The sequence below is a fragment of the Benincasa hispida genome, chromosome 10, assembly GCF_009727055.1.
Source record: "Benincasa hispida cultivar B227 chromosome 10, ASM972705v1, whole genome shotgun sequence".
Taxonomy (NCBI): Eukaryota; Viridiplantae; Streptophyta; class Magnoliopsida; order Cucurbitales; family Cucurbitaceae; genus Benincasa; species Benincasa hispida.
In genome coordinates this window covers 31,104,632-31,122,677 of record NC_052358.1, presented here as the reverse complement: position 1 = coordinate 31,122,677, position 18,046 = coordinate 31,104,632, and the positions used below count along the sequence as shown (strand labels likewise).

General features: G+C 36.6%; 1 protein-coding gene across 1 annotated transcript; it reads left to right on the top strand.

The window, feature by feature from the left end:
* Positions 1 to 780: 780 nt before the first annotated feature.
* Positions 781 to 1,528, top strand: LOC120089322. Its single transcript, XM_039046757.1, has one exon. The coding sequence runs from the start codon at positions 806 to 808 to the stop codon at positions 1,472 to 1,474; it is 669 nt and encodes a 222-aa protein (XP_038902685.1). The 5' UTR covers positions 781 to 805; the 3' UTR covers positions 1,475 to 1,528.
* The last annotated feature ends 16,518 nt before the right edge of the window (positions 1,529 to 18,046 follow it).

The following is an 18,046-nucleotide window of genomic DNA, read 5'->3' as shown; positions in this document are numbered from 1 at the left end:
TTTTCATAATTAAAAGTTTGACGATGTAATTACAACCATCATTAAATTAGAAGTGGTTTTTGTAATTTACCTTAATAATAATATTAAAATTTGAATTAATATCGATTTGTACTCATATTACTATTCAATCTACCCTAAATTTATCATATGAGAAATTTTAATTTTTCAATAATATGATCAAGTAGATTTCAAAAAGATGAGCGTAAAGTAATTAGATTGGATCTCTGTTTTAATTTTATTAATTGGGTTAATTTTGTAATGCATTGAAAAGAGGAAGGAAGAAAAATGCCATGTGGTGAGCTCAGAGATCTGCACATGGCTTTCCTCTAATTTCTATGCTCCATGAAACTGTAAACTAAACCAAACCCAAGCCAGGGAAAAACTTGCAGAATAACTACAATCCCAAATTTCTTTACAAAACCCTAAACTCTTCATCTTAACAACACAATGGGTTTTTCTCCCTTTACTTCTTAACCATTTCTCCACACACTTTCTTTTCTAAAATTTCCTTTTTTTTTTCCTTCTCCATTTTTACATTCTCTTCTATCTTCTTTACATCTATTATTTCGCATTACCCATTTCTCTATTTCATCAATTCTTCATAAAGCTTCAACCTTTTTAATTTCTTTTACTCTTTCTAGTTTCAAGCCTTTGAAAGAGCCATAAAAACTTGACTTTTTTTTTTTTTTTTTTTTTTTTTTTTTTTTAAACTTTAGTAATTGATAATAATTGCCAAGCCAAGCCAAGCCCTTTCCCCTTTTCCTTTTTTGAGTCTATGAAGTTGAAAATCACATTTGAGGATCAAATGGCCACTACTCTTCCTTTGAGAACCCCATTATCCTGGTTTATTGCTCTAACTTTTTTTCTCCTCTGTTTGGGGTTTTTGGGGTTTAGATCTTTCTCATCTTTTTTACTTACTTCCATAGCTCTGATTATGTCTATGCTTTATTTCTCAATCTCCAAAAGAAATTCACTTCCTATTCAGAAATTTGTACAACAAGTTCAAGAAGAAGAAGAAGAAGAAGATCAGAAGAAACTGACCTTTTTTTCTGATCACTTGAAATCCTCGTCGGTGTCAGCTCCGACGACCGGAGATTTGCTGTCGGAGAGTGAATGTGCGGATGATAATTTCACGACCACCGAGGAATCTGAAGTGGAGTGGCCGTATTTTGACCACCGATCGTATAAACCGAACAACCCGGACCGGTCTGATGACGGTTCGATTTCCGACGAGGAAAGTTTGATCGAAATCGCTCTCCCGACCGGACATTACGTCAGCCATAAGTTTGATGACGTCGACGACGAGGACGAGGACGGCATGTCGTTTCGTTACCAGAAACTGTCGGATTTTCAAAAGAAGAATCTTGTGGAGGTGTTGGCTGAAATTAACGACATCAATGAGGAGGAGAATTTGATCGAGATCGACATATCGATGGGCTCCATTAAATATTCAAGGTTCGAAATTGAAGCTTAAAACAAAAATAAAATAAACAAAAATTAATATTAATAATAATAATAAAAAAAAAAAAAGGAGATTTACTGTAAATTGGTTTTTGATTTTTCTTTGTGATCTAAATTAGTTTTATTTTTGTGGGTTTCATGTTGTTAATCACTGTTTACAGTTTTTGCAATCAATAGATGAAGAGAAAAATTAAGGAAAAAAAAAAATCTGGGTTCCTTCTGTTACAAACTTTGGATACTTTTTCTTTTCTTTTTTGTCTTCCCTCAATTAAAAAGCAACCCCCTTATTCTGTTAATAGTTTGCTTTGTTTTCCCCTCTTAACTTAACACAATCATAGTGCTACATTTCATTTGCTTCTTTTTCTCTTTCTTTCTTTTTTCCCCCCTCCAAATTTTCCCTACTTTTTTCTTTTTATTTTGTGTTGAAGTTGAAATTTTTTCTCTTTTTATCATTGTGAGAACTGGGCACTAAAGATTGTGTTTAATTATCCATAATCTCTCTCGCATCATTAACGAGGGGTTTAGGTTCTTGTGGTTGTCTGATTTACTTTACTTCGCCTAAAAAAGAATAAGGGTTTAGAGTAGGGAGCACAGAGAGTGAGAGAGAAAAAGAGTTCTGATATGTGTGATGGTATTATTATATTTGATTAGTTCAACGTGAATTCAGAAGAAGATGGAAGAACTCTAATATAATCTTAATTTCACACTTATTAAAACGATTATGAAGTGTAATATAGATAATTAACATGTTATTAGTGCACTTTAAATAATAACAAAAGTAGTCCATTATTTTCAAAACTTGAAACAACATTGCAATTACTAAATTAAAGACACCCTAAAGAGAAACCTTTACTTTAGTACTATAAAGTTTGCTTGATCGATTAATATCCCTCATCTCATGTGGGTTGAAAGTTTCATTTCATTCACCCCCAAAATCCAAATGCATTCCATTTAATAAAAGAAAAAAAAAAGTTTATCAGATCATGTTTTACTTTCATTTTTTTTTACTATTGTTTTCGATATTATGAAATTGAGAGCATAATAGAGCACAAACAGATATAGAAAAAATATAATATATAAATATAATAATAATAATAATAATAAAATAAATAAATAAATAAAATAACTAAAAATATGAAAATTTGAAGTGGATTTCTCACCAAGCATGAATAATTATAAGACACATGGGGATTTGAATCAAAGGCCTCTTGGTTCTTAGCAGATACAGATGCCAGTTGAGCTAAGTTGATGTATTGGGATAATTTGGTAAATTCAAATTAATCTTGGTTAATCCTTGATCACTTACATTTTAGTTTCCAAATTAGTTTTTAGTTTCCTTTTAGTTATTGTTTTAGGATCCTATCGTACATGTAGAGGTTTTCTCTCTTGTAAACCACAACTTTTGATTAATAATAAACACTTTGATTTGATTCTTGGAGAAAGTTCTTCTTTTATCTCTCTAGGCTACATCAAATAGGTATCAGAGTGATTGTCTGGGCTAACGTTGACTGCCATGGTGAAAGACTGGAAAACTCTTGGTGACGCCGATCACAAGAGGAAACTTCGTGAATTATGCTCATTGCCAAACAACGCATACATCTAACTAGGGGGAACCCTTGAAATTCCAAGAAAAGAAAAAGTAACCAAAGTTTTTTCAAGATTTTGCAAGAATAGACTATTATCGATCAAAGAAGATATCCAAGAAAAAAAATTCAACAGTTGGTATAGGTAAGAAAATCAATTTACTTTAAAAAAAACAATGTAGTAATTCTTATTCAAGTGATTTAGAAAAAGAATTCCAATATACTAGTCTTACCCATGGCCAATCTTCTCAAAGAACCTATCATTATCCATAATGAAAATTTGATTCTAGTGATTCTAGTGACTCCAATGACATTTCTAAGGAAGTTTGAGATGGAATACGAAGGCGAAAATATTGAAAAAGGGCTCAACGATCCAACCAAACCCGTTTTTCAAGAAACCAACCGACAAGACTTCAAGAACCTCAAGGAATTCAAGACTTTCTAGCAAGAAACCAACATTTTAATCATCCCATTAGAATTAATAAAAACCAGCACTTGGGAAGAGATTTTGGAGGTCAATCACTGAGATATTTAATGGAAGATTCAGAATCTTCGGATGAAGGCTTTGTTGAGTGTCATGAAAACTTGAATATGGCTCAAAGAAGAAGATATTATGATCAAAGAACACCCCAGAATCATCCTACTACCAATTTGGAGGTTGAAACATTTTCAAGAAAATGAAAATATTCATATAAAAACATCTTTCAGAAGTATTTTTGCAAGGGAATGGATGAAATTTAGGTTCTTTTGGGGAATATTCAAGAAAAACATTGTTGAATGAGAAATTTGACGAATCACTAGTTGCCACATCATCAACGAAAGGCCGAGCCTATTGAAAAAATTATAAGTTGGATCGGACCGAGTAATTAAAGTCTCTTGGGCCTAACCCAATTCAAGCCCATGGTAGAATTTTGGGTCAAATTAAAGATTAAACCTAACCCAATTTGCGCCCAATAAAGCAATTGTGCCCAAGCCTATGTAAAGCCTATGAGAAACCTCTATAAATAGATGCCTTACCTCTTCATTTGGGAGAGGTTGGAGGAATCGAAGGAAAAAACCTTCTGATCTAAAGTCGAAAGTTTCAAGGATCTGAAGAATATAACTCCTCCAAAGTTTTGAAGATCAGAAGACACTAAAGATCTGAAGATCAGTAGACATATCAAAGCTCTGAAGAGCAGAAGACACTAAAACTCTGAAGATTAGAAGACATATTAAACCTCTGAAGATTTAAGCTTCCAAGATCTAAGACTCAAGCTCTCAAGTGCTGAAGACCGAAGCTTCTCAAGCTTTGAAGACTAAAGTTCTCAAATTCTGAAGAACTGAAGATTTGAACTATTTGAAGCTTTAAAGATTTCAAAAATCTGACTATATCTTCAAAACCTATAATTTGAAGATTCAATCTCCTCAAACCCAAGGGCCAAGTCTAAGCCCACATGTGAACTCTAGAAATAGAGAAGCTCTCCTCATTTGGAGGGGTTAGAAATTCTACATTCCAGAGAGCCTAGAAAGAATTCTCCAACAACTAGAGGACTCCTTGACTCTTAAAGCTGATCACACTTGAAGACTGAAGTCATTCAGAGATACAAACATTCTTCCAAGACTTCAACTCCAAGATCATCACTCACTTCGCTTCCACAAATCAAGCGTACCCATTCAACTGAGACAAAATAAGAGCATAAAGTACTAGAGATCGAACCACATCGCATCAAATCAACATCAATATCAACACCAACTCAAGTTCAACCCCACGAAACAAGTTTCTCCGGAAGCCTCGTGTGAACACTAATCCTCCAAGAAAATCATCAAGCCCAAAGGTCAATTATCCAAGAAGATCAACAAGTCCAAAGTTCGATCGTCCAAGAAGATCAACAAGTCCAAAGGCTGATCGTCCAAGAAGATCAATAATCCCAAAGGCCGATCGTCCAAGAAGATCATCAAGCCCAAAGGACGATCGTCCAAGAAGATCATCAAGCCCAAAGGCTGATCGTCCAAGAAGATCATCAAGCCCAAAGGCCAATCGTCCAAGAAGACCATCAAGCCTGAAGATCGATCCTCCAAGAAGATCAACAAGACCAAAGGTCGATCGGCTAAGAAAATCATCAAGCCCAACCATCAAAGAAGATCAACAAGCCCAAAGGCTGATCATTGTAACGACATAACTATACAATGATGCAAGCAAGGTTCAAGTCCCTGTCATGAACTTGTTATGCGTCATAAACTTGACATGCAAAATTTATGCGATGATGATATGTCATACTACTTCTAGATATGCGCTATTAACAAATGTTCTTGTAGTATGTTGTGCATTGTCACAGGTTTTCTTGCCTTGAAACCAAGTATAATTTCACTGCAAGTTTCTCGGTGTGATCCGAGGTCGAACACAGGGACTGTTTTAGTTTATTGTGTTGTGCTTGTGATATATGCGACCAGGAGTTTTTCAAATTAATAAATATTTTGTGTACAAGTAATTAAACATGCGATGAAGTAAAGAAAGCGGTAAAAATGCGATAATACATAAATTGCGTTAAAGTAAAATGTGACAAAGTAAATCTAAGCTAAGATGATACAAGATACAAGTTTCATGATAAAAGATACTGAGGTAAAGGCTGGCTATGAAGATTATTCAAAGATCGTGAAATGCGGTGACAAGTCTTATGTACGAAGCAGAAACAAAAAAGATAACTAATATAAACAGCGCAAGTTCCTTAATTGCGTTAAAGATATAAGTACTGTTTTGCTTTTCCCTTGGCGTACACCTCTCGGTGATCGGCCACGTTCCCACATCTCTGGGGTCAAAAAAGGATGAACGTAATAAATGCAAGGTTGTTTCCATCTTTGGAAGTATTACTCGGTTTAGTTAATGCATTCTTCTAGCCTTCTCTCGACAGATCAGAATGACATCTTCACTTCCGCTCTCACAGGTGAAGATGTCGTCTAGCATGCCTTAGCTAAACACATTTATCTCTTTAGCACAGATTAAGTTACTTGTTTAATCCATATTAATTACCAAGGTATTAAGAAAACTTCATGGAGAAATCGATTAATGGAGGAACGAAAGTAGACCCAGAAAGTGGTAATGAAAAGTGATCAAGACATTCAATAAAACTATTAAGCATCTGGTACATGATTTGTGAAATGAAGAGATTAAGAAGATGAAATGCACTTGATGAAATAAAGTTAGAAACAAATACAAACAAGCGCCAACATCTTAGCGCTGATTTGGATGGAGATTTGCTTGCCGGTGTGGATGGAGTGAAGAATGGATGAGCTTCCCTCTCAGGCTTGCTCAACCGGTAGCAGGGATCTAAGCACAGAGCTTCACGGTGAGGATCTGGTAGATTTGTACTGAGACTCGCCTCTCCGCCTTGTTCTTCTCTTCTCGGATTTCTTCCGTCCAGTACTCAGCTTAGCCTCTCTCTAATAATCCAACAGCAATTAGCCCTCGTATCAATTATACCCGTATCAAGTATATCTTCTCTGAATTCTATGAGGGTTATTTATAGGTGAAAAAGCTTTGACTCTTGGCTTTATGGACCCTACTTCTTGTCATGAAAATTCCGAAAATGGAAGAATAAATATTCCTTCTGTTATGCAATCAAAACCGTTAAATTCTGCACAACGGTTAGTTGTACACGTATCACAATTCTCCTGCGTTTGCATTGCTTGGCTGCATCTTTCGATCGGTTGCTCGCATGCGATATTGTTTTTATATTATCGCATGCGGTTGAAATTCAGCTCTGGATCGACTGTCGTATTGCCGCCGTCATTGCGTTTAATCATCTCTTCATTGTGATTTGACAGGCGCAATGTGACAGAGATGCGTTGTTCAGTTTCTCGTTAAGCCTTGATCGCAAGCGGTGACTTGGTTTCCTGCAAAACAGAGTAAAAATATCTTCTTCTACCATCTTGACGATGTCAGTGGGTGTAATTGCGATAATTTATATTTATTGTATTTGGTGAGCCTAATTTTCATACAATCGATGCATATTCCTTCTCTTTTGGCCACAATATCTAGATAAGGTAGCATAAATAACTTGTATTTCTACAAGTTATCACACCCCAAATTTAGATATATGCTTGTTCTCAAGCATATCTTCTACTAAGGCAATAAAGCTAAATTCCTCTCCTATATTTTTGCATCGATTGGCTGCTCCGAATGTTATACTTAGGCACATTTCTTAACAATGCAATTCCCTTCTATTCTTGTTTAATTCTTAACAAAGCCCTACTTTATTCTTCTATATAACAAAATTCTGCTCAAAGAATGCATTTCTAGTTTTTTTTTTTTTTTTTTTTTAAAAAAAAATAGAATGTTTATCTCTTCTTTGTCAAAACAACTCGATATATCTATATGCAGTGATCAACTTTGCGTTATTTATTAGAAGACTTGTTGGTCATGGTTACACTCTTCATTTTGGTTTGTTCCCACGGGTGTAATGCGAAACATCCAACTAACGGTTGTGTGCCAATTTCAAACTTTAACTCATGGTATTCAGAGGAGTTGCTCTTTACACTTATTATTATTAATTATTATTATTATTATTATTATTATTATTATTAATTATTATTATTATTATTATTTATTTATTTATTTTTCATATTGCGTTGTTTCTTGGAAACCCACCTCATTGTGGCTTGCTTCTACAGGTGTCATACAAACATCCAACTACGAGCAGACTTCTTTCACAACTAAACTCTTATCAGGTTGGGAACAATTTTGAAGTTTTTCCCTTGCGCTGATATTGGAGTTTGGCATAATATATATATATTATATATATATTATTTTGGTAATCGCATTTTCTTGAAGATCGCAATATTTTTTATCTTATCTGCTCAGACTTTTCCCACCCTAAAATTTAAAGATAAGCAAGGTTCTCATTGCGTTATTTGGATAGGCTAGACAAACACTTAGAGAAAAAAATTTTAAAAAGAAGGTTTGAGTAGAACTTTGAAAGATAAAAGGTAAAGTACTGCTAAACTAAGAATTAACTAAGTGTTAGTCAGAATTTACAAAGTATGGGAAATGTTTCTATGTATAAACATATATTACATCATGGCAGCGCAATGAGTAACACAAAAGTAAAAGATCAAAACATCGCAAATATTGACAAAGGATGATAAAGAAAAAGGCACAGGCAAAAAGGAGCGAATATGTACTCATTTATATTGAATATTAACAAAGTATACAAATAATTAAAAATTAACGCAATACAAAAATTGTTGCCTATACCAAGAATCAAAGAATTTCGTTAACTTAGAAAAAAAATAATGAATTGAATAAAAATATAGAATGGCTGCAAAAATTGTAAAGATTATTGTTGAGGAGCAGGAGAATCTGGAGGAGGATTTTGAGGTGGTACAGCAAGAGCTTCTTTAAAATTCAATTGTTGCCTGAGATGCGGAGGCATCATGGGATTATAAAGATAAGCTGTGAGAAAATTAAAGTATTCATGGTTGCGCTTTGCAATCTGTCTTTGGTGGCGATGGACTTTGTAAATATTGCGCTGAGTATTGATCAACGCCTCTCTTGACGTAATAGCACTGCGTTGTATATCATCAATTTGCTCCATTACCACATCAAACCTCTGGTTGAAGAAGGCTTATTGTTGTGCAAAGAGTTATTGTTGTTGGGAGAAGAGGGACCGCATTTTAGCTAACTCTGCAGCCAAGGAGGGGATAGAAAGTTGTGCCTGCGATGTCTCGCCAGCATCGTTTTGGGGTTGGGTAGAGGTGCCTTCACCCAAATCGTGTGGGTCATCAATATGCAATGATGGAATGGAAGGTTGTGGTGATAAAGCTGCAGGTGAGTAAATTGGTGGGTATGCGGTTGGAGAATTTGGAGTGAGGAGAAGGTTGGTAAAATGCTCATGGAGTGGAGAAGAAGGTTATGCGGGTGGGCTTAAAGGGCTTGGATGGCAGATTACTAAGGGTAAAGGGTCCAAAGGTTCTAGATCTTGTTTCTTCTTGGACTTTCCATTTTCCCTTATCATCTATGTGTTGTCTCTTTGGCCTGGGTTCTTGCGGCGTATTAAGATCGATTGTGGGACTTTTTAAGGATAACTCTGGGCAATACGGGGAGTCTTTGAGGAACAGCCTTAGGATTTTGATATTGATGAGGCCATGGACTTCTTCCATGGGTTCCTCCTTAATGCCTACGCCCAATGACAGGCACAGACTTGAAACAGTCTATGGAAAGAAGTATTGTCCTCTAATGTGCCCCACAAAGCCTCGAATTTGACTTACGATCAATCGGTCCACATCGATAGGATTGTCGCGTGCAATGCAATATGCGGCCATGACTCAATCCCTTGAAATGGTCTTGTCATGAGAAGTTGGGATCAACTGCTTTCTCACCAGATAAACCCAGAGACTTGCCTCCGGAAGCAGAGTCTTAGACGCTAGGGTCTTGATGCCTTTTAAAGAAACCGACCACTCATGCCCAGTTACGTTAATACTCACAGTGCATCTTCCAACTGTTGTTCCGTGGGATCATCAATGATTTTGTTACCCTGTGTATTCGGGTTATCCTTCATTTGGTATAGTTCATTGATGTCCTTTGTGTTGAAAGGCACCACTTGCCCTTTTATGGTCACCACATCCTTGGTGCCATGTAGCCATCCATGGTAAAAGTCACGCACCACCTTTGGAACAACAATGGCTGGACACTGGCAAAATGTATCCCAGCCATGCTCCATGATCACGCTCGTGATGAGGTCAGGTAGTGGCGTTGGCGCTGGGTAAAAGCCCATCTCCATCAACAAGTCGTCATTTTCTTTCTTTCTTTCTGGATGGACGTGCCTTTGCCAACGCGGGCTTGCTGCTTTCTGCGACCACTTTGCCCGTTTCTTTGGCCAATGCAAGGCGGGATTGTTGCCTTTGTTTTCTTTCCCATTCCTTGTGTTGTTCCTTCTTCTCTTGCTCGGCAAGTTCCTTACCCTTCTTCTGTTGTAAGCGCCTCCTATTAGCTTCGCACTTCTTTTCCTTCTCCTCTTCCAATCTCTTTTTCTTTTCTTCCTTCTTCTTTTTCTCTTCCTCTTCTTCTTTTCTTTCCTCTCTCTCAAACTCTTCTACAAACTGCTCGGAGTCCAGTAGTAGACGCTATTCCTCCTCGCTTCGCCTTATTTCTTCAAGCCTTGAGATCTCGTTATTGCTGCACATTTCCTCATCTTGCAGTCTTCTTCTGCGATTTCCTTCTACCATGATGAGCCTTGCGCGCTCCATTTTCTCCTGTTTCTTCTTCTCTTCCTTCATCCTCCTTTCCTTTTCTTCTATTGCGTTGATCAAAATTAAAGGGTCAACAGTAGACCCTTGCGGCGCATTCTCCTTGCGACGCCGCATCAGGTGGGTATTTTCTCCTTCTTCGCCCTCCTCCATCGCAACCAATTGCATTGTTTTAGGTTGTGCCGGCTCCATCAATTACGCTGTTTCCCCCCTGTCCTCCCTTACAGAGATTGATTCTTCATCATTTTCTGGGCTCGCAGCCCTCTGCTTCTTTTCTTCTTCCTTTTTTAGGCACATTTCTTCATGTCGACGCATTCTTCTTTCTTCCTTCTCTTTCTTCTTCCTCTCCTTCTTTTCTTCCTCATCTTCATCATCATCCTTTTTCTCTTTATTCTTTTTCTCCTTGCGATGATGAGATGACTCATCTTCTCCATTCTTCCTCCCTTTGCTTTTCTTCTTCTTCTTTTCCTCTTCAACTACTTCCGGTTGTGTCTCCATTGCAACCTCATCCATCGCAACTTCAGCCACCTCAACCTCCTCCACCACAACTTTGGAGGTTTTATCATAGGTTTCTGCATTGGTAATTACCTCAGGAGCCTCTACGGCCAGAGTGCCTCGTTCCATCTCTTCTTCGTTCACCACTGCCTCCTCCACCACCATTTCTTCAGCCACTGCCGCCTCTTCAGTCACCACCACCGTCACCTCTTTCGTGGACAGTGGTTGGTTTATAACCCATGCCTCGGATAATCCTTCTTCTTGCTCCAAATGACTCAGAATGTTGCCAAACACTTCCTTGTCATCACGCCTCTTCTTCTCACTCTCGGTTGAGACAGCTGGGGTTGGAAGAGGGGTACTTTTAGTGTTTTGCCCCCTCTTAAACAGAGGAGCCTGGACGGAAAATGGGTTTCTTCGGAATCTACCGACAATTCGTAGAACGGTATAGGGTTGGGTAGCAAGCCTGCGACTGACAGCAAGGAATGCTGCCTCTCGCATGACGATTTGGTCAAATGAAGGGGTTGATGGTGAGGCAGATTGGTTGGAAGCTAGGTCAACCATGGATGATAAGCTCGGGAGAACTAGAAAATCGTTGGGATTCTAGGGGAAGAAGAAAGCTCTATATGCTGGTGCTAGGATTTTTCAGAGTGTAAATGAGGTAAAAATCTCACAGACGGGGAAGTGTTTCTATTAATAGGTTGGGCCGCAGTGGGCCCAACGCGATTTTTGCGGCGACAGGACTCGAGAAGCTTAAAAGGCCCGTCGTTCGAACTTCCCTCATTTATGAATTTTCAGAAAAAACATCCTTTCATCTGCAGAGTCATTATTGCTTTGGGATACAAAACGATTGGACTTCTCAAATGCAAAAAGATTTTCTTTAATATTCTATTCGAAAGGACGTAATGTAAATATTAACGCAATGTGCTCACCGACGCAAAGGAATCTTCACAGAGGAAGGGCAACAATGCCTACACCCCCGCAACACACCGCTTAACTAACACATTTCTGGAGGATACCTCAACATAGTCCATTTAGCTAAGGATGGGCAAAGGACATATACGTGCGCAACACACCCCTCGATTTCAACGCATTTGAGATGGATGATCACAAAACACGTCTTACTTGGTTTAAGATGCGTCCATTATCGCCTTGCATACTAAATGTTGACTATTTCATTTCATTTTATTTATTTTATTATTATTATTTTTCATCAACACAAGTTGCTAAAACTTGCGACAATAAATTTCTCTTCATTTCTCAATCATTCACTAATTAAGGACCAACACATTAATTACAGAAAAGTTAAAAGAATTAAAAACGGTATAAAAAAATAAATGCAAAGGAAATAAATGAAGAATTAAATTCATAAAGTCGAGGTACGAATTAAATGCAGAAGTTGAGACAAAATTCAGAAATTCAATAAGACAAGAATTCAAAGAAAGCATTAAACATAGTTGTGAGATATGGACCGAAAGATGCGTTTCTTCGAATGAGCACAATCCACATCCCTACAGGCGGTCTAGCTTGCCTGCTCAATGTCCTAGGGACATTGTTCCTTTCCATTGGATCTTGGGGCTTCTGAGTTACTGGGCAATGTTCCTGGTGCTCTATTTCTCAACTCAGTTTCATGCTGGCTCACTTGGATCTCCAAGTTTCGAATTGAGGACGCCTGCGCTTGCATTACTGTGTCATTTTTATCCATGTATTGTTTCAGTAGGGCCTCCAATGAGCTTCTAGAGGTGTTTGATGATAAGAGTTTCTGGTTATGTGATTGCCTTGGTTGCCCTTGGTTCGAGTTATGGTGAAAAAGAGGATTTCCTCGACTGCCACTCTGATGGTTGATTGGCCCCCCTTGGTTAGGATTGCCTCCCAACAGAAGTTAGGATGGCTCCTCCAGCCAGGATTGAAGGTGTTGCTGAAGGGGTTGTTCTGGATGATGCATACTTGTTGGATATTCGATGGGCACGTTTCTACTACATAAGCCCCTCCATAATTAATGCAACTTATTTTGACCATTTAAGCCGGTGCAGCGGGTTGCACTGATTGTTGGGAGATGGCTCCTTGATTGATTGCCAATAGAGGTCATTGCGGCCATCTGAGCGGCCAGTGTGGTCATTGTCTCCGCAGGAACAATGGCAGTTTCATTCTTTCTTCTTTCGACGCCTCGGCCTCCATAGCCATCATCAATCCAGTCATCCATGTTCCGCGATATGCGGTCAAGGATGACTTTATCCTCAGTGTACGTCTTTTCCGTAAAACCTTCTGCCGCGGAGGCGTCAGCAACAGCCTGCGTCGATCTATTAAGGCCGTCATAAAAGGTCTCTATCAAAACGCAATCGGATATCCCGATATACAGGCAGTTTTTCACCAATCTTCTAAATCGCACCCAGACCTGTCTCTTATACACATCTAGATGTGTATAAGAGACAGCGCTCGATCTTAGGGTTAACTTTGAATTCTGGTTCAGCACCAGTACTCATAAACCGTCAAGCTGCTCTCTGCATTGAACAGCCAGTACAACGAGATCCTGTCTCTTATACACATCTAGATGTGTATATGCGCGAAAGGTACGCTCGATCTCAGGGTCAGCTTCGAATTCTGGTTCAGCACCAGTACTCATAAACCGTCAAGCTGCTCTCTGCATTGAACAGCCAGTACAACAAGATTTGTCTTGCAATACTACAAACACAGTAAAAAAATAAACCGTTAACCAATCCCCGGCAACGGCGCCTTAAACTTGTAACGACATAACTATACAATGATGCACGCAAGGTTCAAGTCCATGTCATGAACTTGTTATGCGTCATAAACTTGACATGCAAAATTTATTTGATGATGATATGTGATACTACTTTTAGATATGCGTTATTAACAAATATTCTTGTAGTATGCTGTACGTTGTCACAAGTTTCCTTGCATTGAAACCAAGTATAATTTCACCACAAGTTTCTCGGTGTGATCCGAGGTCGAACACAGGGACTGTTTTAGGTTATTGTGTTGTGCTTGTGATATATGCGACCAGGGGTTTTTCAAATTAATAAAGATTTTGTGTACAAGTAATTAAACATGCGATGAAGTAAAGAAAGCGGTAAAAATGCGATAATACATAAATTGCGTTAAAGTAAAATATGATAAAGTAAATCTAAGCTATGATGATACAAGATATAAGTTTCATGATACTAGATACTGAGGTCAAGGCTGGCTGTGAAGATTATGCAAAGATCGTGTAATGCGGTGACAAGTCTTATGTACAAAACAGAAACAGAAAAGATAACTAATATAAACAGCGCAAGTTCCTTAATTGCGTTAAAGATATAAGTACTGTTCCACTTTTCCCTTAGCATACACCTCTCGGTGATCGGCCACGTTCCCACATCTCTGTGTTGAAACAAGGATGAACGTAATGAATGCAAGGTTGCTTCCATCTCTGGAAGTATTACACGCTTTAGTTAACACATTCTTCTAATCTTCTCTCAACAGATCATAATGACATCTTCACTTCCGCTCTCACAGGCGAAGATGCCGTCTAGTATGCCTTAGCTAAACGTATTTATCTCTTTAGCATAGATTAAGTTACTTGTTTAATACATATTAATTACCAAGGTATTAAGAAAACTTCATGGAGAAATCGATTAATAGAGGAACGGAAGTAGACAGAAAAGTGGTAATGAAAGTGATCGAGACATTCAATAAAATTATTAAGTGTCTGATACATGATTTGTAAATGAAGAGATTAAGAAGATGAAATACACTTGATGAAATAGAGTTAGAAACAAATAAAAACAATCGCCAACATTTTAGCACCAATCTGGATGGAGATTTGCTTGTCGATGTGGATGGAGTGAAAGAATGGATGAGCTTCCCTCTCAGGCTTGCCCAACTGGTAGCAGGGATCTAAGCATAGAGCTTCACAGCGGGGATCTGGCAGATTTGTACTGAGACTTGCCTCTCCACCTTGTCTCTTTTCTTCTCAGATTTCTTCCGTTCAGTACTTAGCTCAACCTTTCTCTCAATAATCCAATAGCAATTAGCCCTCGTATCAATTATACCCGTATCAAGTATATGTTCTCTGAATTCTATGGGGGTATTTATAGGTGAAAAAGCTTTGACTTTTGGGTTATGGACCCTACTTCTTGTTATGCAAATTCCGAAGATGGAGAAATAAATATTCCTTCTGTTATGCAATCGGACCGTCAAATCTGCACAATGGTTAGTTGTACACGTATCACAATCCTCCGCGTTTGCATTGCTCGACTGCATCTTTCGTTCGGTTGCTCGCATGCGGTGTTGTTTTTATTTCCGCATGCAGTTGAAATTTAGTTCTGGATCGACTGTCGCATTGCACCGTCATTGCATTAATCCTCTCTTCATTGTGATTTGATGGGCGCAATGTGACAGAGATGCGTTGTTTAGTTTCTCGTTGAGCCTTCATCGCAAATGGTGACTTGGTTTCTTGCAAAACAGAGTAAAAAAATCTTCTTCTACTATCTTGACGATGTCAGTGGGCGTAATTGCGATAATTTATATTTATTGTATTTCTGAGTGACGCATATTCCTTCCCTTTTGGCCGCAATATCTAGATAAGGTAGCATAAGTAACTTGTATTTCTACAAGTTATCAATCATCCAAGAAGATCAACAAGCCCAAGGGCCATCATGCCAGAAGATCAACCAGCTTATAGACTATAGTTTATTTTGAAAGCATCAAAATACTATGTATTAGAGATTGTACTCACTTTCCACAAAATTAATAGAAATACAAAGTTCAAGTTCCACGAAATAATTTTCTCTTGAAATCTCGTGCAAATAGACATAATCATAATCTTCAAGATTTTTCAAGAAACCACCAAGAATTACATTTAGTCACTCAAGAAAATCAATAATTCATCCAAATGGGCAGTGAATTTGCACAAAAAATGAACGGAGTAGAAGAAAATAAAAAATCAATTGAAGATGAGTTGAATAAAGAGGTAGAAAGATCGAGGAGGAGCTTACATTGGAAGAAGAAAAAAATCGATGGGATTGACACAGAGTTTGCTTAATTCGAACTAGGTGATGCAGAATAATTAATCGATGAATTAAACGATGGAGGTGTTGAAGAAGATGAAACTACTGTATAAAATGTGTCCATTTGGTTAGATCAATTATGTAAGGCACACAACCAATCACAACTACCTATGCCGTAAGAGAATAGAGTAGAAATTAACCTTGACCACCAAGAAAGACAATAAGGGAATCAACAACAGTAATGGTATGTAAGAAATATCTAAGATTTACCAATAATCGTTGAAGAACAACCAAGATTAAGGTTATATCAGAGGAAATATGGCAGGATGTGAATTCTTCAAATGTGGAAGAAAATGATACCCATGAGTAACCTAATTCAAAGAAAATTGTAAAATGTTTTTCCTTCCTTCTAGTCTGCATATATTTTGATAATAATGGATTTCTTGAAAAACATAATTCTTGTGTTAATTCATGATAATTTTGTTGAAAAGTTTATTTCATTTCACAAGTCAAATCTTCAATTTATTGGCTTGACTCATGAGATTTGGTTGTTATTAGTGTTGAATGTGTTTAAATGTTTCCGTTTGAATGACTTACTTTTTTTTACTTTTACTTTTACTTTCATTTTCATTTTAAAACTCGAGGACGAGTTTTTTTTAAAAAATTTTTTTGAGAGATATAATATGATATAATAGGATTAGGATAATTTGGTAATTCAAATTAATCTTGTTAGTTGTTGACTAATTTACATTTTAGTTTCCTTTTAGTTATCCTTTGAGGATCCTATCTTACATTTAATTCTCTATGCATAGAGGATTCCTCTCTTGTAAACAACAACTTTTGATTAATAATAAGACTTTGATTTGATTTTTGGAGAAAGTTATCCTTTTATCTCTCTAGGCTACATCATAAACTCTTGTTGGCACTTCTCCCTATGTTTTTTTTTTTTTTGTTTAACCATATATGTTTTTCTTTTCTATGTTACTATTTTTAGATCAAATTTAGTAGCAAAGCGATTACTTGCTTTTGTTGTAATATTCAATCCCTTCAATTTGAACCACTTATTCATGAAACTTAAGAATTAGAGTGAGTAAAATTTGTTTTAAAGAGACAACATGAAATCATTGAGTTCAAATTTTCTCTTCTATATGAGGTCACTAATTTTTCGTGGTTAAAAATCTTGTTGTAGATTTCATGTAGTAAAATTAAATCATTATAAAATATTTGTAAAATTATCAAGATGATATCATAGTCAAACAGGAAGAATAAGAATATCTTTTCAACTTTTAACACATAAATTAGGTTATCCGATTACTATTTAATTTTTTGTTTTTAATTTTTGGAAATTAGGTCTATAAACACCAATTCCACTTCTAAATTTCTTATTTAGAAAACCAACCGGCTTTTGAAGACATAAAAAATAGTTATTGAAGACTTATTTTTATTTTTAAAATTTGGATAAGAATTCAACTGTTTACTTAAGAAAAATGAAAATCATGGTAAGAAATAGAGATGAAATATACTTAATTTTTAAAAATAAAATACTAATTAAATTAGATAGTTAGCAAATAGGGTCATTAAATGTGTAGGTTACTTTTTGCAAATATTAGATGTTGTTTGGGTTTTGAGTTGAGATATGATGTTTGAAATTTAGATGTCTGTGAAGTTTATATATCTGTGGAGTTCATATGTTTGTGTTTGGTGTGTATAGTTATTTGGTCTGAGTTCAGATATCTGTATTTGAGGTGTATAGTTGAGTTCATATGTATGGGGCATCTTGTGCAATTTTTTGAACTCTAAACCCTAAACCCTAAATATGGATTGAAATTTTTGTTCTTTTAATTTTTAAAGTTTTTCTTTCTTTCTTTTTTTGTTTTTTGTTTTGTTTTTTTTTTTTTTTTTTTTTTTGTAATGAACAATGATCAATCCATTATATTTCCTGTAGGAACATAGTTAAATAAATGAAAAACCAAAGAGAAATTAAAACTTTTGATTCCTAATTTTTCTTCATGAATTTCATCATCATTGTCTTCTTTTTCTTTTTTCTCCTATTGGTGTTCCGTATTTTTACTTTATCATGAATTTTTATAATTGAATCTCCCGCATCATCTTAACCATCAATGTAACGCCACCACATTTCTCCAATAATTTCACTTCAATTCCTCTGAAATTGGAGGATCATCAGAGAACAAATCTCCATTTTTTTACTATTCTTACCAAAAAAATGTTCTAGGAAAAAAATCTCCATTTGATGGTTTTTGTTTTTTTTTTTGTTATGTG

Coding starts and splice junctions, on each gene's coding strand:
- LOC120089322 (XM_039046757.1), top strand. CDS start 806: ATGGCCACTACTCTTCCTTTGAGAACCCCATTATCCTGGTTTATTGCT.